Source organism: Cryptococcus neoformans, chromosome 10, assembly GCF_000149385.1.
Source record: "Cryptococcus neoformans var. neoformans B-3501A chromosome 10, whole genome shotgun sequence".
Classification (NCBI taxonomy): Eukaryota; Fungi; Basidiomycota; class Tremellomycetes; order Tremellales; family Cryptococcaceae; genus Cryptococcus; species Cryptococcus deneoformans.
The window spans coordinates 596,369-620,817 of record NC_009186.1 but is presented as its reverse complement, the minus strand read 5'-3'; the positions used below and the strand labels follow the sequence as shown (position 1 = coordinate 620,817).

At 47.9% G+C, this 24,449-nt stretch overlaps 8 protein-coding genes and 1 non-coding gene across 9 annotated transcripts; 4 read left to right on the top strand and 5 right to left on the bottom strand.

The window, feature by feature from the left end:
* Positions 1–279: 279 nt before the first annotated feature.
* Positions 280–3,352, top strand: CNBJ1860 (hypothetical protein; the record flags this gene model as incomplete). The annotated part of the gene is made up of 11 exons (XM_768098.1): positions 280–432; positions 494–621; positions 676–791; positions 849–901; positions 963–1,020; positions 1,076–1,135; positions 1,187–1,253; positions 1,304–2,672; positions 2,729–2,768; positions 2,823–2,928; positions 2,986–3,352. 11 exons carry the CDS (start codon positions 280–282, stop codon positions 3,350–3,352), a joined length of 2,517 nt encoding a protein of 838 aa, XP_773191.1.
* Positions 3,353–3,540: 188 nt separating this feature from the next.
* On the bottom strand, positions 3,541–4,987 carry CNBJ1850 (hypothetical protein; the record flags this gene model as incomplete). Its single annotated transcript, XM_768097.1, has 10 exons — positions 3,541–3,772; positions 3,825–3,871; positions 3,921–3,944; positions 3,998–4,018; positions 4,073–4,254; positions 4,308–4,437; positions 4,491–4,544; positions 4,611–4,629; positions 4,685–4,786; positions 4,839–4,987. 10 exons carry the CDS (start codon positions 4,985–4,987, stop codon positions 3,541–3,543), a joined length of 960 nt encoding a protein of 319 aa, XP_773190.1.
* A 706-nt stretch (positions 4,988–5,693) lies between these two features.
* On the bottom strand, positions 5,694–5,796 carry CNBJt070. Its single transcript has 2 exons — positions 5,760–5,796; positions 5,694–5,729 (listed from the first exon to the last, which is right to left on the bottom strand). It is a non-coding gene; the product is annotated as a tRNA-Gly (tRNA).
* Positions 5,797–6,042: 246 nt separating this feature from the next.
* Positions 6,043–7,415, top strand: CNBJ1840 (hypothetical protein; the record flags this gene model as incomplete). Its single annotated transcript, XM_768096.1, has 7 exons — positions 6,043–6,104; positions 6,168–6,251; positions 6,444–6,534; positions 6,585–6,605; positions 6,659–6,744; positions 6,800–7,150; positions 7,217–7,415. 7 exons carry the CDS (start codon positions 6,043–6,045, stop codon positions 7,413–7,415), a joined length of 894 nt encoding a protein of 297 aa, XP_773189.1.
* A 335-nt stretch (positions 7,416–7,750) lies between these two features.
* CNBJ1830 (hypothetical protein) lies at positions 7,751–12,352 on the bottom strand (the record flags this gene model as incomplete). Its single annotated transcript, XM_768095.1, has 11 exons — positions 7,751–7,780; positions 7,837–8,224; positions 8,276–8,302; positions 8,357–8,741; positions 8,794–9,560; positions 9,613–10,430; positions 10,481–10,821; positions 10,874–11,234; positions 11,283–11,401; positions 11,452–11,530; positions 11,588–12,352. 11 exons carry the CDS (start codon positions 12,350–12,352, stop codon positions 7,751–7,753), a joined length of 4,080 nt encoding a protein of 1,359 aa, XP_773188.1.
* A 330-nt stretch (positions 12,353–12,682) lies between these two features.
* CNBJ1820 (hypothetical protein) lies at positions 12,683–13,971 on the bottom strand (the record flags this gene model as incomplete). Its single annotated transcript, XM_768094.1, has 5 exons — positions 12,683–13,352; positions 13,402–13,583; positions 13,635–13,744; positions 13,805–13,850; positions 13,921–13,971. The coding sequence occupies 5 exons, from the start codon at positions 13,969–13,971 to the stop codon at positions 12,683–12,685; spliced, it is 1,059 nt and encodes a 352-aa protein (XP_773187.1).
* Positions 13,972–14,426: 455 nt separating this feature from the next.
* CNBJ1810 (hypothetical protein) lies at positions 14,427–17,227 on the bottom strand (the record flags this gene model as incomplete). The annotated part of the gene is made up of 6 exons (XM_768093.1): positions 14,427–14,890; positions 14,944–15,068; positions 15,124–15,264; positions 15,313–15,904; positions 15,958–16,846; positions 16,943–17,227. The coding sequence occupies 6 exons, from the start codon at positions 17,225–17,227 to the stop codon at positions 14,427–14,429; spliced, it is 2,496 nt and encodes an 831-aa protein (XP_773186.1).
* A 783-nt stretch (positions 17,228–18,010) lies between these two features.
* On the top strand, positions 18,011–19,310 carry CNBJ1800 (hypothetical protein; the record flags this gene model as incomplete). Its single annotated transcript, XM_768092.1, has 4 exons — positions 18,011–18,436; positions 18,484–18,687; positions 18,752–18,958; positions 19,011–19,310. 4 exons carry the CDS (start codon positions 18,011–18,013, stop codon positions 19,308–19,310), a joined length of 1,137 nt encoding a protein of 378 aa, XP_773185.1.
* Positions 19,311–20,817: 1,507 nt separating this feature from the next.
* On the top strand, positions 20,818–24,434 carry CNBJ1790 (hypothetical protein; the record flags this gene model as incomplete). The annotated part of the gene is made up of 10 exons (XM_768091.1): positions 20,818–21,032; positions 21,093–21,380; positions 21,439–22,325; positions 22,384–22,499; positions 22,611–22,873; positions 22,920–23,006; positions 23,059–23,182; positions 23,237–24,036; positions 24,096–24,261; positions 24,318–24,434. 10 exons carry the CDS (start codon positions 20,818–20,820, stop codon positions 24,432–24,434), a joined length of 3,063 nt encoding a protein of 1,020 aa, XP_773184.1.
* Positions 24,435–24,449: the final 15 nt, after the last annotated feature.

Here is a 24,449-nt window from a genome sequence, read left to right as displayed (position 1 = left end):
CAGGCCGATGTGGTCATTACGACATCCCGAGAACACACGTCCAGCCACATTTTCATTCCCATAAAACCTTCTCTCCATATTATCGGCCAGCAACGAGCCAGGCGTTAGGACTGCTGTACATCTTCAGCACAAGAACGAAAAGGCACACCAGCCACACGACCACCTTCAGCAATTCCGATGCCCCTTATCGCCATACGCCAACAACACACGCACATCCTCGACAAACTTTGCTAGAATCAGGTCGATATTTCCAGACATCGAAGAGGATTTGACTAAAGCATGCCGAGTCTGTTGACTCGGATAGAGGGATGGGAAGAGATCGAAGAGCCAATGCTGCATCAGGCAATGGGGCGAGATACGATTGCGTTAGCACCACAAACAACCCCATTAGAATCTGATCGGTGGATGGTTATTGTGAATGTCGTTATACTAGTAGGTTCATTGTTCCCCATGAGGAATGCTTCATGCGGCAAACTGACCTTCTTGAGCAAAGTGTTTGACTGTACTTGGTGCTGGGATGATACTTTCGTCCATGGCGATCAATGAGTTTGTTTTTTCACGACCAGGTACAACACGTACACGCATCGTCCAAGCATTAATCGTCAGCGATCTTCTTCTTGGGTAGGTCATCACGCTGGCGTTACTGCAGAACACTCTCTGACCTTGATCCTATAGGATCATCGGCCTCATCTCCTCCGGTCTCACCCTCACTGGTGATGGCCATTTGATGTCTCATGGAACAACCTCTTGCTCGGGCCTGGGTTTTATGCTCACTGCCATTTTATGGTCTGGTAAGTCCAGTCTCAAGGAGACCCATGTCAGCGTCTACGGTTGACATAAAGGAACAGAGCATCTATGGACACTTTTACTTGCATTTGCTACTTACATGATCTTGACCAATGTGCGTACATGAATGAACAAGGATTTACCCCATATGACATTGAACTGAGAGTCCCAAATAGCCTTTACACTCCATGACCTTATGGCTAGAAAAAAAGTGGTTTTATTTTTATATAATCGGTAGGTGACCTTATAATCACTAGCATGATTTGAAATCTGAACGATATCAATTTAGTTTGGGTCATAGCTATAATCATGGGTTTGATTGGTTACGAAGTATATGGCTTTTACCCTGGTGAGATACACGGAAAAAAGTAGTGTGCTTAGCTAATGCCATTCCGCGAAGCTGGAGGGATTTGTTTTTATGGAAACAACACTGGGCTTTACGCGGAACTCATCCAGTTCATCCCTAGGTATTTTCTCCTTTATCGGCGTGATCGAACAAATCTGACTGCGTTGATAGAGCAATTGTCTGCTTGACCATAACTGTTCTCTACTCTCGTCTCATTGTCTTTCTCCGCAGACCTGACAAAATTCGGGTCAAATCCGGCTCCACCACCGGATATTCGGACGAAATCATTTCTGATACACGACAACGTTCTGGGCTGTTGCCCTTCACAAATCCTTTCAGGCGCAATTGTGCCAGCACCGGCAATCCTCCTCAGGGAAATCAAAATGCCGCCATAGCCACAGTTTCAGGAGAAACCTCGGAAAGTTCTCAACCCGTGGAATCAATAAAGGACAAGGACGCTAGACCTATTTCTGCTTTTGCTAGAAAATCGTGGTCTCTTCCGACTTCGCCAACGTCATTGCCTGAAAACATGGCAGACTTACCGCCCTGGGAGCGGATAGAGCTTCCAGCCTTCCAGATTGATGGTGAGAAATTTGGCGGTCCAGCAACGGCCGTTGGAGGCAGTTCGTCTCTGTGGAGTGGCTGGAAAGGTCTGGGAGGAAGAAAGCGGCCCTCGACTGGCTCGTCTATGATATCGCCTCAGCTTCAGGAAGCGCCTAGGTTTGGAAGCATATCCTCTAGCGCTAGCGTTGATGACGGGACAGTTAGCCCCAGGGGGGTCGCTGGAAAATTGAAGGTATCGGCCCAAACTTTAGTTGCGCCTCGGATGGAGATAATAGGTTCTGAGGAGGTGCCGACAGCTCCACGCGATCACTTGTCTTCGATATCCCCTTTACCTGAAGACGTAACAGATGATGTTTCCAGAAACCGACATCGAAAGGCTAGTAATTCAGGTACGATGGTTGACCTTTCCTGGTGCACGCACAAGATGCCTTCTCATGGAAGCTTCACTCCGAGCAATTTGCCATCATCTGATAAATTATCGACACTCGAAAATCATCGCCCTTCTGTTGCAACAGTAGTAGATTCGATAGAAAGTATACGGGCGTCAAAAAAATTATTGGTGTCCTCCATAGCATTCGATGACGATGCTTCCATCCCGGCTGTGGAACAACTCCCAACTGCACAACCTCAACCAACGAGACCTCCTTCACCCATATTCTCACAATCCGCCCCTTCTTCTCGACCTCACTCGCCTTCGCAACCTCGTACAACACTCTTCTCTAATCCAAAGTCTCTACACTCTCGGCAGCACACATTATCTGGACCAGATGTAGGAACCAGTTCCGCACCAGCTGCGTTAGACGAAGACGATCTAGATGAGGAGCTGGATCTTATGAAGATGTTAGCTGCTACACCTCCAAAAGCCGATGATAGATTTGCCCTTCCTCCCGGTGAACAGTATGAGCTGGTGCCGGAAAGCATGTCAAGCTATCTCAACAGGAAAACCGCCATGTTGATGCTTTGGTTCCCTTTGGGGGTAAGTTTGTATGCTTAGGATGGTTGACGTGGTCAAAAACTGAATCGGCCTGGTAGTACCTTTTGCTTTTCTCTGTGTCTTTTGTTCGCATCATCTGTATGTTCATGGAAGCTCGATTAGCCGTTGACTAGCTGATTGCTTAATCTGCAGATGATTTCTGTGGCAATCCTCCACATGCTCTGCGCGCCATTTCACGATGGTTCATCTTGGCTCAAGGTCTTCTCGATGCAATCATCTATGGTGTCGTTGAGTGGCAGTAAGTTTCAATTTCCGATCTCAGATGAAGTGATAGAAGCTTACTACAAATTCTCAGTACTAAGCGGGTAGTTCGCAAGCGAGTACGCCGCGGAACCTTCTCCCCTCATCATTCCAGCACCGGATCTAGAGTGGTCAACAGCACAGCACGCGTTGTCAACAGTATAACATCGCGTATGACACACTCTCGCGGAAATGGCTCTGGAAGCGGGCTCGGGACCGGCTCTGCAATAAATTGTGAGAATCTGCCAGGAGATAATGATCGTGTTAGCTACCAAGCAGGACAGACAAGGAGTGGGTTGCATGGGGGACATGTGACGAACGTAAATAGTGGGCTGGGCACAAGACCACGGAATGGAGAGGAATTAGTATCAGATGAAAAGCAGAAATCAGGTAATGGTGAAGTGCCAAGCAAAAAGACCTAAAATACATTCATGGGCTTTCATATATACTGTAGTCGTTATAATCATTAAAAGGAGTTAATAATATGTAGTTTTTATAGATCTTACTCGCATTTTATAGCATTTTGTTGTCTAGTGTCGCTGACATCTTCATACATGCATTGATGAGCTATATTAAAGACATTTTATCCTAAATTGTTGCGAGGATTTTTCTAAACTAACTCGTACTGTTCTCGGCTGATGATCCGTATACCAGCCTCGGTACCTCCCCACTCGAGGACCCTAGGGGGTTCACCCGGGATTGACGCCGCAGTGCTCTGGTCAATGACGCAAGGCAACTCCAAGACGACATTTGAGATGGCGCTCGAAAATGGAGGTTGATTGGGAGCAAACTGTCCAAAGGCCGGAGGAGATCCATAAGCTACAGATGCCGCATGAATCAACCTGCAACATGTGTCAACGATGCGTTGCTATCGGATTATGGCTAAGAGCTCACACATCTGATGTTAGCCCCTTTATAGGTGTCCTTTTCGTCCTAAAACGCTACAAATGCGATAAGGTGAACCTCTTGAGCGATTTGGAGTAAACTCACATGCATTCGGTAGCCCCCGGTAGTCTGCTCATATTTGTCAGCCGTCTATGCCTATCGAAAATAGATGTTCAACTTACTCCTATTCTATCCTCGATTGACTAACATCGACTTCTATCAGTTTGTTGGTTGGCAGACATGGAAAAACTGCTTACATGAAATTCCTCTTTATGTGGCCACCATTCACTTCCTTTTTCTGCCAGCCCCTCAAGGTCCTTTCCTTCTACTGTGCCAGTCAAACATCCTTTGAGCGGATGAGTGAAGATAGCGTCCACCTCATCTGGACTTGGTCGAAGATGTTCCAACAATGACGTGTCAGAGAGGAAGCACACGGTAGCTGCCTCATGAATTAAACCATGCCTCCGAGTTGTTGTACCAGGATGTACTTACGAATGACAATGATGTGGTTCTTCATATGAGCATTTAAAGGCAAGATGGTCATTACAGGTTCGAGTACGGTCAGGTTATGTATTGAAGGATGTTCGAGGGGAAGATTGACCTCTTCAAAAGCTTCTCTTCTCTATTTTGTTCATGCGTCAGATTGAGAAGAGTAATACTGGCTAAAAGACGTACAGCTGTATGTGTTGCATCTCTATCTTCTGGATCCACCTTTCCACCTGGAAGCGCCTACAATGCGTGGCTGTGATTAGCTACACTATATTACTGATTGTTAAACAAGGAATGATTTCTTACAGTCTGAGATGGATGTCTCCTGTTCGATGTCGTATCAATAGAGTAGTTTTAAACGGATTTCACAGATTACTTACCGAAGTGTCTTAGCCCTGGTAGTCAACAAGACATGCAGTTTATCATCGGCCTCTCTTTGGAACAAGACAACCAGAACAGCTGCCTGCTTCACTATGCCGAAGCTGATAGGGATAGGCTTTCGAACGCATGATAACGACCGAAGTGCTTACTTACTCATGGACAGAGTGTGAATCGTAATTCGCGAGTCTTTCCAAGCATTCCCTGGACTCATCTGTGAGCGTCTCCAATACCTCGGAAGAGATGCCTCGTTCTTCTAACGATTTCCACTGTTTGAAACCTTGAAATTCTGATCCTAGACTCATCTCAAATGCTATCAAGCGAAAATTTTGAGAGATAATGAATAGCAATTGTAACGCCTTTTGAATTCTAGGAGTTACAAATCGTAAGCTGGCGGCTGTTGTTTGCTTTCGATGCCATATATAGTGGCGCGAACTCGGTTATTATCGCAATATTTTTTTGGTAGACTCTAAGAGATCGTAATACGGTAAGTGAAGTACGAATTGAGATTGTTGGTCGTCTGCCAGAGATACCCCCCCTTGAAGTTGGTTACAAGACAAAGGAGAGTACAAGCGCGGATGGGCAATAGAATGATGATGCGTGGACGCAAACTGTTGCTGAGTTGTTGAAAGCGAAGCGGGGGATCAGAATGAATGGAGAGAAGTACGAGCACTCGAATTCTTTGTGCACATGTACATATTCACTCTCTGTCTTTTCTTCTCGAGTTTTGACAGTTCTCTGGGGACACGAGAAGTGGAGGTCGAATGGCACGACGCGTCATTATTGCGACCCAAAAATAAACTCCATACTTTTCCTCACCGCTGTTGAATGATATTTGGCTTTATCGTACTTCAAGCATATTTGCCTTCATATTGCAACAAAATATGCAGATGAGATAAATAATTGGCGGCATGAATAAACTCCTAAGTGAAGAAGGAAAAAGCTGGGATTCGAGAAGTAGTACCAAATGGAGGAAACCAAATGAAAAAACCAAAAAAAGTGCAAAATGTATACGCTGTCGGGGAATCGAACCCCGTGCTAGAGCAATTATCCGCCTGAAGACGGCCATTGAAGCTAATGGGAAGCTCTAATGTTACCAATACACCAACAGCGTCTCATTTTAAGAAAATTTTACATTTCCAATAGATCTATCGAAACAAATAGGTGATCTGCAAGACACCACCCGGTTATTATCTTCGTGCAAAACACCCGCTCGAAGGTCAGAAGCATCCATCCATAGATTATTATGACAACAATAAATAGATGAGCGGATCACGCACGGCACGTCAATTATAACGCTTGACACTGCTTAAAATCGCAACTTCATCTTATCCCACCAATCCCGGCCTCAATCTTCACCATGACTTTTCTCCCAGCTTCCTTGGAGCATTGTCTTCCGCCCCTCAAACCAGAATCTCTCCAGTACGCTTGGCATACAACATGGGAAAGTTAGCTCACCGACCTGTTTACTGCTTTTCCTACCAGATGCATCTACCATTTGCTTTCATACTCACCTCCTGAAATCAAAAGAAGATTACCTCTGAGACGATGTGCTGCTGTGGCCGTCATGTAAGTCATTCGACTCCCATCATGTACCAGATAAATGTCTGGCACCGTTCGTTGTACTGTTCCTGACTGAGAGTAGCTTATTCGTGGGCCGACTAGGAGACCTTTATGTGCTCCTGTCAACGTATGATATAACTTCTCTCCTATGTTATTAACCCCGAAACTAACAGTAACTCTCTGGTTGGTGGGATGTAGGAGAGCAGGCAATATGCGAACGTTCGCTCATGATACCGCCTTACCGGGTGGTAAGTATGAACCAGGAGACATAGATGCTGAAGGTACAGCCGTGAGTGTACTAGAGAAAATAAATATATTTCAGCTGACGGCTTTTATTAGAGAAGAGAGGCGTATGAAGAGGTAGGGTTTTGCAATCAGCAACCAAACACGACTGAACAATTATTGTCTTGTAGGTTGGGCTGCCTAATGACCGAAATAAAGTTCGCAAGCTCTGTATACTCGACTCTTTTCTGACCGGTAACTCACTCATTGTCACTCCGTAGGTGATAAGATAGGGTCTGATTGGTCATTTAAATGCTCATCTTTTGTGCAAGTGTTATCCTCCTGATTACGGATTATACCTTGACGCCACTCCTTAACCCCGCTGAAGTTTCCCTTTTGTTTTCCATGCCGCTAGCATCATTCCTACATTCTCGACCTTCCAAGATACCGTCGTTCCAGTACAGTATATTCCATCGTCTTGCTTCAATACCCCCCGGAACAATCGAGTCCATTCCACCGCCTCCGCCGATTGCGTACGCGGAAGATGAAGGTCATGTCAGTTGGAAGGAGGGGAAGTTCTATGGATATCGAGACGTCAAATGGGGCGAGGGCATGGTAAGAATGCATAGATTCTTGACTGGAAGGGAATCAAATGGAGTAAAGCCGGTGTATGGGCTCACAGCGTGAGTTCCTGTAACGAACGTTATCGTTGACAACTTGAAGAGAGCACTGAATTTGTCACACGGCAGGGCTATACTTATCAAGACGGCAACAGTGGCCTATAATCGTTTTTCAGACTTCCCCGTAATGGCGCCTGGACAGAGAAGTATGGAAGAACGGATAGAGTTTGAGATACGGCATGTTCAGAGTCCTTTGCGTAGGGCGCTCGAGGCGGAAGAGTTGTGTAATGAATGGCGGGAAGATGGAGAAATGAAGGCAAAGCTTTGATTGTGACAAGCAAAGAGCGATGTTATCTCGTGTTGCGGCCTGTATCTTCTTTTATCAGAGAGCACGAACTGCCTGATATTTGATGGGCTGCATGGTTCCACAACATGTGACGCTCGACGTGATAGAAGGTTGTTTCTTGTCCCAGGAGCAGTTTTCATATGCGACTATCATCTGCGGACCCCTAATGGTGCTCAAAAGGTACGTCTTGGTAATATGTATTGTCTATTCATGATTGCCCAAAAACTGGAAACCCGGAAATCAAAGAAAGAGACGGACGACAATGCTGTTATAAAATATGATAATGCTACAAAATAAACATCTCCGTATCCAAGGAATCAATTGAACAAACTGGCAAGCTCCTCCGACTAGTAATACATACAATTAGCTTTGTGGAGCGCGTTGTCTGATTGAAAATACTCACCTTCTGCGCCATGAGCTCTTTCCTGCTCATATTCTTCAAAGATAGCTGAGCCAACTCTGCCTTCTTCTTCTGTATCTTGTCGAGTTTTTCTTCGATAGAATCCTTGATCATCAGCTTGATTGCAACGACCGGCCGTGTCTGGCCCATTCGATGAATGCGATCAATCGCCTGAGATTCGACCGATGGATTCCAATAGGGATCCACAAGGTAACATCTGGATGCGACGGTCAAGTTCAATCCGACACCACCAGCTCTCGTGGAAACCAGTAGGACCTCGACGTTTTTCTTGAACTTGAGAGCATCAATGGCTTTTGAACGTTCATCTCGAGTCATAGTACCGTCTAATCGAGCGTATCGGATGTTGGTCTCGTCAAGCATGTCAGCAATCCTATGATGAATCTGTTAGTCAAGGACAAGGAGGATACAAACCTTTACTCACCGATCAAGCATAGTAGTCCATTGAGAGCTTTGTGACAAAATTAGTTACAATGGATTTAAACAACAGAAAGCCTGGACTTACAAAACGATGCTTTTGGTTACAACGGGCTTGCCTTCAGCGTCCATTTCCTCTACGTCGTCTTGTTCCAATGAGAACGGATCGTAATGAGCCGAGTGTGGGTTCTTCTTCGAGAATCGCAGCAATTCGTCATGTAAGAATTGCATCTTGGTCGATAAGTTAAGCTTCTCTCCTGGAGGCCTTATATACTTCTTGCGAGCTGCCCTTTTGGGAGGAGCTTGCTCCGCCACAGCTTGCTCCGAAGCATCTGCGGAGTCTGGAGGGATAACTTCAATGACGTCGCTCGGTAGACGGATCATTGTGTTGCAACAGTGACACGATCGTGCCAGAGTGCCTTTCATGCGCTTTGAATATTCTGGGTAGATTTGCGCCTTGAAGCATACTAGACCTATAGCTAGCGTCAGCAAGCTTGAAGAAGGGGAGAGCGGAATATGGCTCACAATAGAGATGAAGACACTTTGTCAAAAGAGGTTTCGTGGGCATTTTTTTCACTTTGGGCTTCTCCTTTTCCTCTTCGACACCACCCAGACCCACCCAAGGGAACCAATCTCCAAAGTCGAGCCCACAAGAAGTGCATGTGGCACCCTCCCCTTCCTTCATTGAGCACACAACAGCTACCGCCCTTGGTTGGGTAAGACCATTTCGCTCAATACCTTGTACAGCCACTTCGTAGTCCATAATTGTACCATCATAATCTTCCTCCACTGGCCCCTCCATGGCAAGATCAACATGATTGCAAATCTGTCGCAGCCGAAGGACTTCTTGAAGCATGTTGACGTACATCTTACTAACTTCGTTGTTCGCTTTGAGTTCACCAAACTTGTCTTTGGCTTTGTTCGCGCGTTCATCGTAGATCTTGCGTTCGTCGTCTCGCAGAGTGAGCCACATTTGTCGTTCGCTTCGAGGGGGCAAATTGAGGATCTTGGAGCCATCTTCGTCAGTGGACTCCTTCGTTCTACGAAGAGTGCAACAACGCATGACAAGCTGTAGCCTTGCTATACCGATTTGCTCGCCATACTTGCAGGGAGAGGAAACGTATGATGTGAAGACATCCTTATCGTCCACAGGACTAATGCGTAAGAACTTAAATAGCGCCCAGACATCTTCAATCTTGTTTTGGATAGGAGTACCCGAGAGTGCTATACGACGATCGGCTTCAAGATAACAGGCAGCCTGAGAAGCGACAGTAGACGCTGTTTTGATATAACTTGACCATGTCAGTCAACAAACGCCGGATAGTAATAGAAAAAAAAACTCACTGAGCTTCGTCAAGAACGACCCTGAACCAGTCAATAGCCTGTAAAGGGCTGGTCTGATCGCCTGACCTGGCTTTACCTTTTCCTTTCTTGCCACTCTTCATCAACGCAGCGACCTCCGCAGGCTTGATCTCTGAATCAGCGACCTTCTTATTCTCAGCTCCTTCATCTCCACTGTTATTCGCTGTTTCTCCAGGAGTGTTGGTTTCGGTATCATAAGCGCCATTTTGCTTGGAGAACTCGTTAGCAAGGGTGTTGTATGAAGTAATTACAACATCAAATTCAGAAATAAACTTGGGATCTGGGCGCCGTGATGGGCCGTGGTAAATGTAAACTCGCAGCAGATCAAAGTTTTCGAGGTCATCGTCCTCCGACGATTCTTGCCCTTTACCCTTAGGAGGCTTCCACTTTCGTTCAATCTTTTTAGGCGGCATCATTCCCGAAGCTCCACCAACAATCTCTACAGGTCCATTCCAGTGCTCTTTGATTTGATCCTCCCAGTTCGCAATAGTCGACATGGGGGTAATGAGCAAAGTAGCTTTGGAACGCGTCGTGATGCGAGAGCGACGAGCGGAGAGGTTTTTGAAGAGATCATCGTCGCGCTTACGCTTCTTGTTGGCAGTATCCGCAGCAATTTGCTCATCGATAGACGGCATCCCAAAGATTTTGGTCTTGAAATCACCGGCCTTGATGTCAGATTCTTCGTCGCTCGCCTCGTTGGTAGAAATTGTTGATTCGAGTTTGGTCCTAGCGTATTCTCTAGCAGAGCTCCGAGTGGCAGCGATGAGAGACACGACGGATAGAGTCTTACCAAGACCCATCTAAGATCATTCTGTTAGCAGATAAAAAACATGACGAACAAGCAACGTACATCATCAGCTAGCAGAGCTCCCTTGCTCTCCGCAGGTTTTCCCTTCTTGCCTCTGAAATCTTCACCTGTGATCTTATTCTTCCATGACCTGACCTTGCCCCTGTCATCTTTAACCGGTTCCCACAAAGAATTACCTCCGTCCTCCTCATCCCTCTTCTTCTCCTTCCCTTTTGTCTTTTCCTCCTCGGCTTCGGCATCCGCAGTATGACCTCTCTTCTTTCTTAATGCTTTCTTGGCGGCTTTTTTACATTGTTTCAGACAGGAAGAGTCTTGCTCTCGAGCAAGAAAGAATGTTAATGCTTTGCGTTGATGAGGGAAAAGATCAGTTTTAATTAAGGGGCCTATAGTTCATATGTCAGATTGATCCAATAACGTGTGATATGCTGCACTTACCTGGATCACTCTGCTCCAATTCTGTCCCGTTATCTAAGCTTTTGAAAACTTCATCAACCTGTTTTCTCTGCACTTCGACTTGCGTAGCCTTCTCTCGTTCCTTGTCTGAGAAGACAAATTCCGATCCCGCATTGCCTGGTGCTCCCATCGCTCGTCTTTGAGCATATGCCAAAAGCTGCATCGCCGCTTCACCACTTCCATGGCCGTTCTGGTATGATGGGTGGTCGGAATGTCGAGAAGGGTCGTAAGGAGGTACAGGATCAAGGAGAAAGAGGCTGTAGCCTACGAGGAAATTGGCGATATATTGGACGTTAGAAGGGAGTGTGAAAACAAGAACATCCACTCGGACTTGAAACTGGGGCTACAAGATGGTCAGTGTTCATCAACATGATAACGATGGTGAACGTACAGCGTCTGGATGAAGACGAGGAACAAATCCTTCCAACCTACAAAGACCTCGAGACATGAGGTTTGCAAGGTGCACAGCAACTCGTGAGTCGAGGTCTCCAACATAAGTGGTTAGAGAGGCTACAATGAGATTTAGCCTTCCTCGGGGGAAAATCTAACTGCACACGTACGAGTCAGGACCTGAATGGTATCGCGCTGTAGGACAGACGTCGGATCATCCTTCCTGGAAAGAGTCCCCGCGGCACGGTACTATAGAACAAAGGAAAGTCAGCAATTTGCTCCTGAGCTACTCATCATAAAATGTACCTTGAGCTTGACCTTTAGGAACTCAACGCCTCGATACACCACCAAATCGTATCTTTCCTTACTCCCAGGAGGAGGTTGCGCTCCAACCACAACTGCAGGACAGGGATACAGCATCAAGGCATTAGACCTGAGCGATCCGATACAAAGAGGCTTCTTTTCGTCTATGGATGGCGGAGATGGTATGTTTCGACTAGTCAAGTCGATAGCAGAAGAAGCGTCTGTGCCATTGGCATAAAAGGCACTGGTGCTATCGTCGCCATTCACATGATGCGATGAAGACCCTCCAGGCGTCCATCCCGACACAGAAGGCTGCGATGCGTACTGACCAAAACCAGCCAAATTTTGACCAGCTGGCATGGTTCCAAACGACGCAGAAACAGATGGAGATTGCGTACCGGACCTTGCGTACGCGATTCCATCACTGTTGAATGCTGACGGTCGTTGATCTATTGTGAAAGGTAATCTGCTCGAGGATGGAGCGTGCAAACTGGCAGAAGGGGAGTCGCTTTGAGGGGCCTGTGCGTTTTGGGCGAACGAGAACATAGTGCCTGAGGCTTCGGGAGACCGTATGATGGATGATTCTCCAAGTCTAGGTGTTTCTACGACTTCTTCTCCACTTGAATCATCTCCAGTAAGGTCTATCGAGGCCTGGCTTCGTAGAGAGGGTGGTTGCATTGATGTATTGTTCGAAGTGTGAGGCTGCGAACCCTTTCCATTGGCAGTCGACGCGACGGGCGATGAGGATGTCCCGTTGATGGACGCCATATCCTGCGAATTGCTTGCTGGGATGGAGCGATGCAGATGGCGTAAGATTTTGCGAATAAAGATGAAAGAACAAAGGAGTGAAAATGCACTATCTGGGAAATGGCGAAAGATAACCCATAAGGAAACGGCGGCAAAACGAATAAGAGTGATTGAACATGATGAACGAAGCGAACAAGGTGGATGTTACCGCTGACTAAGCAAACAGCCGAAAAAGTTATGCATACATTTTGATGCTCGACCGATGCTGAAATAATATGTATGCTCATTCTACAATCTATTCTACAACCCTCCAGCATACTCTTTTTGGCTTTCCGTCACAATGTTACACATCTATGCAATATCTTGGTTCAAAAATCCACCAAATTCGCTCTCCAATCGTGTGTAAATGTAGAAAATCATGGCCGAGCTAGGCGCAGACCTCAGTACTGTCAGACCACACCCAGCGTACATCCCCCTGATCCCTCTGGATTTCCAAATCTTCTTAGCGGTGGGCCAGAACCCAGGCGGTGGCTTGTCCGGGTTAAGTTCCGCAGATGTCTGCATGGAAGACTTGACGCTGTCTGCAGGGAAGAGCACGACATTGTAGGACACGCCTGCAAGGGCACCAGCAGCCATAAGCTCCACTGCTGTCAGGTCAGACTTGGTAGCTTTTCGCTCGCGACCAATGGTGATTTGGTGTCGAGCCATGAACCACCGAGCGGCCCATTCATAAGACCCAAACCACGCAGCCGAGCCACCTGTCTCTCGTAGAAGCGTGCCCGTTTGACCAAGCCATAGGCCTCGGATGCCTGATTGACGAACAGTATCGATAATAAGGGCGATAGGACCAAGAGGTGCTGCTGCTCGTAGTTGTGGGGCTACATGGGGAACAGAAGGGTTGGGAGTCGTGGCAAAGGGATGAATACCAGGGGCAGGGACGGTAACGGGGGCTGCACCAAAAGCGCCTTCGCGAGCAAGCATTTGCACTTGCATTCGACACTTGATGAGCTCAATAGGTGTTCTATAACAGACGTTAGATGCACTTATACATTACTCCTTCAAGCACTTACAGGATGAAACTCGCGATAGATCCTGCTCCAGCAGCGGCTAAGGCAGTTTCCTTCATGTTGAACTCTCTGTCTTTTCCTTTGCCGTCAGGCCGTAAGAGATATATTCCCTCTTTACATTTGTTATAAGCCAAGAACAGGGTGGCGTTCTCGCAAGCAGCTCCCACTATAGGCGCAGAGATACCCTATTAGAATTTGTCAACATTGCCACGTAGATCTTATGTGAAGACCTTTACCCTATAGAGACCCCTCCATCCTTCCTTTGCGCTTGTCTGCTTGAAACAATCCAACGGGCCGGTAAATTTGAGCGCTTGGTCCGTGGGCTGAGATTGAAGTCGGACTTTTACTATTAAGACAATATATGAATATTTTCTCCCCTACGAATCTGTTGAAAAGCGGCGCCTACTCAAGTCGAAAGGGTGCTCGAAAAGTTTTGCAACCATACCGGCAGCCTATGATCCCAGGCATTAGTTGCCACTGTGTCTTCGAGCCGCCAGACATCGCAAGGATTGTAGAACTTACACTGCCAAAAAGAACATCCTCCATAGCGTTTGTTTGGACTTCATCCGCCATTTCCGAAGGTTCCGCGAGCTTTAAGAAAGCGGAATATGGAGAAGAAAGGGAATTATCGAAGATATAGGGGCTGAGTAATAAGTGGGGTTGAACAGTGGCCTCGCTGCTGGAGAAATGTCAAACGTCGAATGAGACACCATTGACACTGTTATTTGCTCTTCGCAGCGTTAAGCGAGCACCTATCACATTACAAACGCCAGGCACCGAATTACTACCTCGTCAAAAATATCGATATCCGATTACAGCGAGTCCTCACGCTTTTCTTTCTCGCGGTATATCGTTGCATATATTTAAGAATCCGCTCCAACAAAGATCTATTCGACTACAACGATCAATCTGCAAGATGATCAATGGCAGAACATAAAAAGATCATACACATGCTATCGTACAAAATTCAAAGTACAGATTCTAGCTTTGGTAGAACGGGGTAAATTCTAGATCAGAATACAGCATTTTCAAGCCTTTTTGGACCCGCAGACCTTCTTGGGGACCCTGAAACCGTCGCTCCTAACACCACCACCCCAGGGAGTCTGGCCAACAACAGCCGCATCCTCACCCAAACCACGTTCGGCAAAGGCCTCCCAGATCAAACAGGCATTCTCACCGCCAGTCAAGATTTGGTCGGCCTGTATGATTGCATTACGGGCATCGAAGAACGATGGCCTACAGGGCTGAAGCTTCATGGCGTCAACGATGAGCTGAATGGCAAGGGTATTACCGTGTTTCGGGACAAGAGGAAGGGATCGACCACCCGCATCAATCGACTCTTCGGAAGTCCTGGTGTAGTAGTCGTTGGGCTTCGAAGTATCGGTAGGAGGGAAAAGAGTGGTGCCAAAACCGTACTTTTCAACGAGACGCTGAGACAAGACGAAGAGGAACTCGGCCCATACCTCACCAATGGCGTGAACACCCCAGTAACCTTCAGTGGATATAAGCTGTCTGCTTGATGACATCATTCAAAATCGTGCTTACCAGGCTTGTCTAAGGTCTTGTACGTAGAGGGATTAATCGTAAAATTGGTAGAGTACTTGTAGTTTCTAATACCTCGGTCAGTGTTGGCAGCCCAGGCGCCCATAGAGAAAACGTCGGTGCCGTTCCTACAAGTTTACAAATCAATTTTCCTGCAGGAACATGCGTGATTATCTGACCTACTCGAAGTTCTTATGCTCCTCAACCTGTCTGACAAGGGTAGCAATAGCATCACCCCATCCCTCGCCCATTCCGCCGGCTTCACCGTAGCCGAGACATCCAGAGTTGGCTGGGCCACCAGTCAAACGAGTTGAGAGACCGTGGCTTGTGGCCTGTTAATATAGTGAAGTAAAAAGTGTCAAGTAGACTTACCTGTACTCGTGAATGACAATACCAGCCTCGAGGTCACCATCTCGATAAGGAGTAGCAGTGTCCCAAATGTACATCCTCATCCTAGGAGCCTGACCATCCGGAGGAGTCAAAAAGTTGGCATTGTTGTAACCGCTTCCGTCCTGAGCATTACAGACGACAGGGTCGCCACCCTTGCCACCGAGCCTGAAGTTGTAAGCCTGGAAGTTACCGGAGATCTCATCGAAACCGAGACGGTAGAGAAGATCGTGGTACATATTCGCTGTGTAGAAGAGCTGAGTGACAACCATGTCGACATACTCCTTCGGAGCGAGGCCTTCCGGCTCCCCATAGTCGTACACAAAAATGTGAGAGTCATTGATAGGTCGGGAGTTGAGCAAGAAGTTATTGCGGCCTTCCCAGTTTTCGTGAGCATAAGCGTTGTTACCAACGGTAGTATTGAAAACGGTGTAGTTGTGATTCGTAGTCTGACCAGGAATAGTGACGTCCCAGGGGTTAGCGGAGGTAGGGAACGTGTGCCACCCAAGAGGAGAGGCAACTGTGTCCCAAGGCTCTGTCACCACAGACAAGTTGCCGGAAACAGGGTCATTGATACCTGACGCACATTACATTAGCATGATGGGGGTAATGCGAGATTAAGCAACTCACCCCAAGGGAAGACTTGGTAAGAATAGGGCTTAATCGTCTTCGGAGGAGAGGGCAAAGGCTTCTGCTTGCCGCCCTTCATCATCTCAATTTTCTCCCTGAGTTCATCAATGTCAAAGTCACTCGCCCAGTCTACCACTCGAATGAGCTCGCCAGAGAGGACATCCACATAAGCCTCGTACCAACTGTCCTTCATCTCAACCTCATATTTCCAGACAAGGCGAGGAGCACCCTCAGAGACCTGTGTGTACATGAGACGAGCAGAGACATCAGATACAACGCCAGCCTTGGAAAGAGCGGCGCCAGAAATGACCTCTGTAGGAGGTTCAGCAAAGGCGGGCTTGGGCTTGAGAGTGTGGTGGGGTGTACAGGTTAGGTCTAAAGGTGAAATGTCCTCGAGATCATCAATGGGAGAGAGACGGGGAAGAAGAGAAACAAGGGCTTCCACCGGTGAGAGCATAGACTGGGTGCTGGCAGCGGACTGGCGACACACGGCATGCAAGTGGTTTTCAATGTGTCTCATGGACTTGTGAACCTTCTTGATCTCGTGGTGGTCAACCTCACCCTGAGGCAAGGAAGAACCAAGGACAACTTGTGCGGCTGACTTAACAAGTCCCCAGACGCCGGTCTCACCCTTCAGCTCAGCCAAATGGGCCTTGTGCTCGTCAAGCTGTTGGTGAAGGGTCGCGCAGACCTTTTCAGTTTCTCCTGAAGAGGAAGAATGGATGTCGGAAAGGCTAGGGGCTGATCCTGGGTGGAAAGAATTACCCCAAGATATGATTCGACCATCACGGTCAATGTTGAGGTTGATATCGCCATCAGACACTTCAAGACCATTGAGGAGTTGACGAGCGAAGATATGGGTCACGCCGGTTCGGGCATCGGTATAGCTCTGCGAAACGTTAGTGTCATGTCGTCCGTCGAACTGTCCAGCGAACGGATACCACGATAGTTCCCGTAAAAAATAAAGTCACAGCAAAACACTTACGTCTTCTCGGATGTAGAATCCTTCGCCCTCCTGGGCACCCAGCTGAGATCCGAGGAAGGTTTGAGCCACTCGGTTGACATCGATAGGCTCGCCTATGAGGCCACGTGGCTCGATGGCATGAACAGCATCATCAAGAACCTCGAAGGAGGCATGAGAATGAGCAGGTCCAAAGGATAATGACTTGCGAGTTCTAGATGCACTGTGCTTGTGCTCATGATGATGGGGACGAGCAGTAACCAGAGTGGCAAGGAGAGGAAGAAGCGCGATGAGCGCGGAGGAGCGCATGGTGGCGATACTACGGTAGTGCTACAGTAACGTATAGAAGGAAGAAGGAAACCGAGCTAGGAGTTTATGGAACAGATATGGAGAGGCAGATGAGGGGGCGAGAAAGAGGGGAAGTGTATATATAGTGCGTGTGGTGGCAACTGAACTGATAAGGCGAGTCCGGTGCAACGATGGTGTGCGATCCGGTCGGTTTCCGGTTCACGGCTCAGAAGGACACCAGTTTCAATGATGCAACACGTAATCATGGTAGTCTATTATAACTATGTCGGGCAATTCGGGGCACTCTAAGGGCGGGCTGAATAAGGTGCCATAATGATAAGCCAACAACCAGCAGTTCCTCAGTTCTCATGCGTTCAATGTCGCCACCTCATTTCGCATTCTTCTCTGTAAAGGGACCAGTTCGATCCTCCGTCTCTTGCTGTGCAGCTAGCAATGTCGCTTCAAAGCTGAGGAAAGGAAGTTGTAGAAACACAGTATGGATCACTGCCACTCACACACAGCGTGCGATCTGGTGGCGAGGCCAGATACGCGACCGTGCCTGACTTGTTGTCTTTGTTGACAGAAATTGAGCCAGGGGCCGATTGGTTGCTTGTTGTGGTCATTGCTAGGAGACAACACAGCAAACAATAGTAAACCAAAGGAGATCTGCTTTTCTCACGTCTATTGCCCACAGAATATCCCCGCGCAATTGATCTTCTACTTTCGACGACAAAAACGTAGAATTGGGTTCGAAGTCACACCTGCCATCTCTTGTGCCTCATCTCTGTCATCTGCTCCGGCGTCATGACCACTACAATCCCCTCTTCCAACTCTGATACTTCCCCATATACTTCCATCACTATCCCCGCCACCAAGGCACCAAAACACGAAGACCTCGTCGAAGCCGTTCTCGATTCGGTCGACAACATCACAACCGACTTCATTGACAACTCTTCGCTAACTTCTACAGATGTGAAGAATGATCCTATACTATCGTCAATTGCTCAGAAACAAGTGCAGGAGACTGTCAAAAATATACCAAAGGGAGGGTTCACGGCAAAGCCAGCTCCCAACAGCACTTACAAAGGGAATGCTGGTCCTAGAATGACCAAGACTGCGGCCTTGAGGCTGGGTTTGAAATGGGAGGATGTGAAACCTAAGAGGGAAATAACAGAGAAATCGGAGGAAGGCAAGGGGACACCAGGGCATAAGAGAACAGGCCTGGATATTGTGAGTGAACTAAAAGTAACCTAGGCGAGTATTAACTGGTATCACAGAAAGTACCTTCCTTGGCCGCTCCTTCAGTTACCCCTCGATCGACAAGGACGTCTCAGCTCAGGACTGGGGTGCAATTAACACCGCAGAGTATTAAAAAAGACCCTCAGACGATGGCCGTGGCCAATAAATCCCGCGAAATGGAAGAGAGAGAGCGTAGAAGAAAAAGCATTGCTCGGCCCACCAGCCTCGCCCCTCCGTCCATCGTGAGTAACATAATGGTTCGATCATATAAAAAGGAAGAAGGAAGCTGATGCTGCAGAAATCTAGACACCACGACAAAACAAGTCCTCCATGCTCCGTACGGGTATCAAATCTCCGCAATCAGTCTCAAGTGTTTCTTCCACGACACAATCGATGTCTCTTGCTGGACATAGCGAGGAAGTAAACGGGAAGGGAGGCGATAAAGGGGTTAAGTCCAAGCTTCCTCGAAAATCCGAAATGATGCCACTTAAAAGTTTGGGCACACCTAGTATTGTGAGTCTGAGATTTTAATTCCCCTCCATAAATTGTTGACAGTCGCTGGCAGACACCAAGGTTGAATAAAGCAGCCCTGCTCCGAGCTCCTCATTCATCCCACTCCTCAATCTCATATTCGCCATCGCCATCACCTTTCAAAACCAGAGGGCATAGCCCCATTAGTTCCACGTCGTCCAATCCAAGATCTTCTTTTGCAGCCTCAGGCGTAACCAACAGAACATCTACCCGGTCAGCCACAAGCAAAGAGGTGCCAGCTTCGCCTGGTGTTGGACCAGCAGCTACCAAATCGAGTCTGCTGAGAGCAGCACAAGGAGCCAAAGTACCTAAAGTTGTATCATCCGGAGTTTGAATTGTGGCTTTTTACTCTTGATTCCTTTACTTTTGAATCGAATTGTTTTCGTTTGTATGGTGTTAATAAGCTTTTTTGCATGTCTTGTGACGTAGCAATCCCATGAAAAAAGATGGAATTAATCGTCTACATAGATCAGCAGCAGTACATTCACGTCATTATTACTGGGTACTTTATTGTTAATAAAAGTAACGCAGATTCGAACTTCCATGTGCCATGTCGGTAATCTTATGCAGCACCCCCCTGCACAAGCTGCAGTGCAGGAACAGCATCGATTTCAGTCAGCTGTTGGCGCGACCACCATCGGCCGGCCAAAAGAGGGGACTTTGATATTTGATCCTTGTTAACCGCGTCCCAAGGGCAGATGACTTCAGTGGCGATTGAGAGTATTACATCGATCACGGTGTGAAGTCGTAAATGCAGCCTCATATCTCCGCGATACCGTTCAGAGATTCAAGAGCAATAAGCAGACGTACATTATAGAAGTAGCGGGCGGCGATTGATCTTCAGAAGCTACACGATCGTCGTACCGTCCGGCTTCGGTGAACGGAAGTAACTGATGATGAGTGGCGATACCCCAGCTGCGTATCGCCGAGTGGCACTTCCTACGTATGCCTCCGACGCAATGACTCGTCTCTGAAGATATCATGGATAAATCATTTACATCTATCCAGTGTGTAATAGAAAATAGGATCATGCAAAGCGCACCAGATGCGATCGGATCGAGAAACTGGAGTTGCCGTTGGGAAACGGACGGCGGGAAGAGACCGAGAAGCCTGGGCAGGAGTTTTGTCGATCGTAACGAACCGACGCCGTTCAACGCCCCGAACGGTGGAGGCTTACCGGATCTTCAGGGCCAACGTTATCTCTGGACGTCATAGGACGTCACTTTCCCGCTTTTGATTCCAAATCATTCCCGGCCTGGTGACCTCGACCCTCGATGTCAAGCTGGTGGCTTAGTGGCTGGTGATCTAAATAAGCAGGCATCCCAGTGCAAAGGTTGTGCTGTGGGCGTGGGCTATGCAGTTCAATGCTGTGGGCCGATGAAGCATAAATGCGTAATGACTACAGTATCCTAGTGCCTAGTTTCCGAGGGATACAATTGATACGTTACGTGAATGCACCTCTACTTGTATATAAAGTAAACCGACATTTCGCCGTCGAAAGCATTTGCACTATTATTATTGTTGTTGACGTCCATCATTACATCTGTCCTTCACCCCGCGCTCTTACTTGCCATTAACCTCTGGCTTACTCAGCTAAACGCAATCTTTTCAACCTGTGCCGCTAAAATCCCCCTGAAAGGTTTGGTACTATAATGTGCGTCGTCTCTCCTGTCTTGCCATGCCGATGCCCGGTCCGTGACCATCGAACAAATCCTCCACCCACGTTCTTTTCTAGCACTCGCCGTATTTATTGTATGACATACCGATCAAGAGTGCACCCATTCTGTTCATAATACTGATTGTGACCTTTTGAATCTACAGCAAACAACAATACCGAAATCATGACTTCCGCAATCTTCACCTTACCTCCTACTAGGCGGACATTGTCAGGATCGTCGGACTCAGATACCTCACCATGGAGCTTACGCTCAGAGATCGAATCCGCTTTGAAAGGAACCGATGTGCCTATTATCCCCGGCGTTCGGGAGGAGGACAACGAATGGTCATTCAAGAGAAGTGTACCTACTGTGGTGCTTTACGATGAGACCGGCCTTCGGTGAGCAGCCTAAACTATGGTGCTCGATTGAGAAGATATCGCTGATCCAGCGGAATGCAGACTCTACGACAAGATTACCGCTGAAGCTCCCGAATATTACCTCTTCAATGACGAGTTAAACCTTCTTAAAGTTCATGGCAAAGAGATCGCTCAATGTATGGGGTTCAGTCGCTCACATAAGAACAACAAGGGACCTTTCCATGGCACTGAATATCCCCCTGAAAAAAGATGGAAGCCTGCTCGTTGGGGCGATGAAGCCGTAGGCAAATGGAACCACGGAGTCAACGGAGAAGAGGGTTTGGGCGGGGATTGGCAAAGAGGCTGGGATATTGTTGAGCTCGGTGCTGGGTAAGTCCTTCGATACATGAGTCCGTTGATCTTATATCCTGATTGTCGGCTTCTTTAGTGCTCTTCGCAAGACTGCACACCTTCTCACTGCATTAACTTCTTCTCTTCCCGACCCTCCTTCCAACGCATCTACTCTTCCCCCGCCTATCACTTACCATCCTCTTGACCTTTCCTACCCTGAGCTTAATCGTGTTCTCGGCGAGATGCATGAGGCAATTGGCGACAAGCTTGACGGTAAAGTCGCCTGTGTTGGCTTACACGGTGATTATGAAGCTGGTTTGCAGTTCATTCGCGATGGAAAGCTGGCCCAAATGCGCAAATCTTTCAATAACAAGTCGGAAAGCTTTGCTGAAGAGCCGTTCGTCAACTCGACGGCTTCTTCCGTTCCTCAAGCGATCCCGATTGCCAATCAGACTTACCAAGAGGGTAGTCCTACTTTGAGCCCCCTCTCCACTCATTTGGTCACCCCTCGAGATGCACCTTCTCCATTGCCGGCCATGTATGATCCCCGTATCGTTCACGGGGGCTCCAGTCCAAGCAGTTATTCCTCTGAGCCTTCCGAGGAGCACATGCCTGTCTCGAAGGAAACTAGCCATCCCCGAAGTGCTGCTCGAGAGGCTCCTGTTCCTGGCATTGGTCCTGGTCCAACTCAAGCTGACCGTCCTTTGCACTTCATCTTCCTTGGCTCATCTTTGGGCAACTTTGAACGGCCTTCTGCAGCGCCATTCCTCAAGTCTTTGCCTTTGCGAGCTGGCGATACACTCCTCCTTGGCTTGGACGGTCGTCCGGCGTTGGGTAAAGAGGGGAGCAAGAAGGTTGAAGTTGCATACAATGATCCGGCCGGACATACCAAGAGATTCGAAGAGCATGGATGGGACATCGTTAAACAAGAGTTGGGGGCGAAAGGAAATGCCGAGTTCGTAGGGCGCTATAACGAAGAGCTTGGTGAGTCAATGGGAAGATTTGCCGATAATTGCCGATGCTGATTCTATCTTCAAAACAGGGAGGCATGAGGCGTACTTCCGGTCAAAGGAGCGCCAGACTATCCACCTTCCTACTTACGATCAGGACATTACTATCGAGGAGGGTGAGCTTCTCAACATAGAATGGTCGTACAAGGTAAATCTGCCCAGCCCATGCTTCCCCTTTTTCCCATATCCTTTATCCTGAATTCGGAATAACTCGTGTGTATGCGGACATGAAGCTGACGCATGGCTTTGGGCCCTTTAGTACTCTATAAAAGAGGCAATGGACCTCTTTACTGCAGCTGATCTGCGTGTCATCAATTCGTGGAAAGCACCCAACAGTGAATACCGCCTTTGGCTTCTTGAAAGACCTTCAGTTAGATTCATCGCTCCTGCTTCCAACGATATTGCCAGCGACAGGCTTTCTGCATTGAACATGTTCAACAGCGCCAATGGCGGCGAGTTGCTAAAGGTGAAAGGATTACCCAAGTGGGAGGAGTGGATTGCCCTTTGGAAGCTTTGGGATCAGTGAGTATCTTGTCCCAGGTGGGTATGCGTTCTGATGAAATGGCAGCATTACACTTGATATGATCCCCAAAGAGCTCTTGCATCAGAAACCCATTGATTTGAGGCATATCTGTCTCTTTTACCTTGGTCACATGTGAGTTGCGTGCCAGATGAAGTATCTAGCGGTCAGCTGATATCGTAAATAGCCCCACTTTTCTTGACATTCATCTCACCCGTATGACCACGGGTCGTCACACTGAGCCAGGGTATTTCAAGGACATCTTTGAGCGAGGAATTGATCCCGACGTTGACGATCCTACGAAATGTCATGTAAGCGCTCTGCCGTCTTTTCAGAGATGTGTTTCATGCTTACGATATTCTCAGGACCACTCTGAGGTACCCGCCTCTGAAGAGGATTGGCCCAATTTGACTCAAATCCTCGACTTCCGAGATCGCGTTCGTCAACGACTTCTGGGCATCTATTCTGATTTGGCCTCTGGCAAGATGCCGCTCAACAGGCGGGTAGGACGAGTTCTGTTCATGGGCTTTGAGCATGAAGCTATGCACGCGGAGACACTGCTCTATATGCTCGCTCAGAGCCCCCTCACTAGGGCTCCCACTACCGTAAAGGAGCCGCAATGGGAGTTGTTAAAGGAACAATGGGCTGCGGCTAAGGCTGAGAATAGGGTGCTCATTGTAAAAGGTGGTGAAATCTTGATGGGCCATGATGATGCTGAAAAGGATGATGAAAAATGCCAGACTGGCGAATCTTGGGCAGACCACGAGTTTGGATGGGACAATGAACATCCTCGCGTCAGTCAGCAGGTCAAGACATTCAAGATCGACTCTCTTCCCATTAGCAACAGCGATTATCTTTCTTTCCTTTCATCCACTGGCGCCCTAGACAACCTGAAATGCGAGACAGCCCCGGCTTCTTGGGTCAACACAAGTCAGACCGACACTCCTGAATGGAAGATCCGCACATTTTACGGCCCAGTTGGTTTCGATGTGGGTGGCAGTTGGCCCTTGATGGCTAGCAAGCTTGAGTTAGACGGCTTTGCAAAATGGAAGGGTGGGAGGTTGCCGACCGAGGCTGAGTTGAGAAAGCTGTGGGAAAGTGAAGAGGGACCAAGAGTGAATGGGGCAGTGAATAACGTTGGAGTCAAGAACTGGCATCCTGTACCGTGAGTTCATCCACAACTACCTTTGTCATCCAAGGCATTGCTAATGAGCACGCCATCAGCCCTACCAACACATACATCGACAACGCCGGAAATGTCATCCATGGACACAATGGCGGTGTGTGGGAATGGACCGACACGCCTTTCGATGGGTATGAAGGGTTCCTCACTTCACAGCTCTACCCAGGTTACTCTTCCGATTTTTTTGATGGGAAGCACTTCGTTGTGGTAAGTTTATGCCACCTTTAAATCAAAGTTGAAGCTCATGCTTGTTGATAATTTAGCTTGGTGGTTCTTACGCCACTATCCCCCAAATCGCTGGACGCAAGAGCTTCCGAAATTGGTATCAGTCCAACTACAAGTACTCCTTTGTAGGAGGCCGAGTAGCCTATGACGCCTAGGTCATGTTTCAGAGT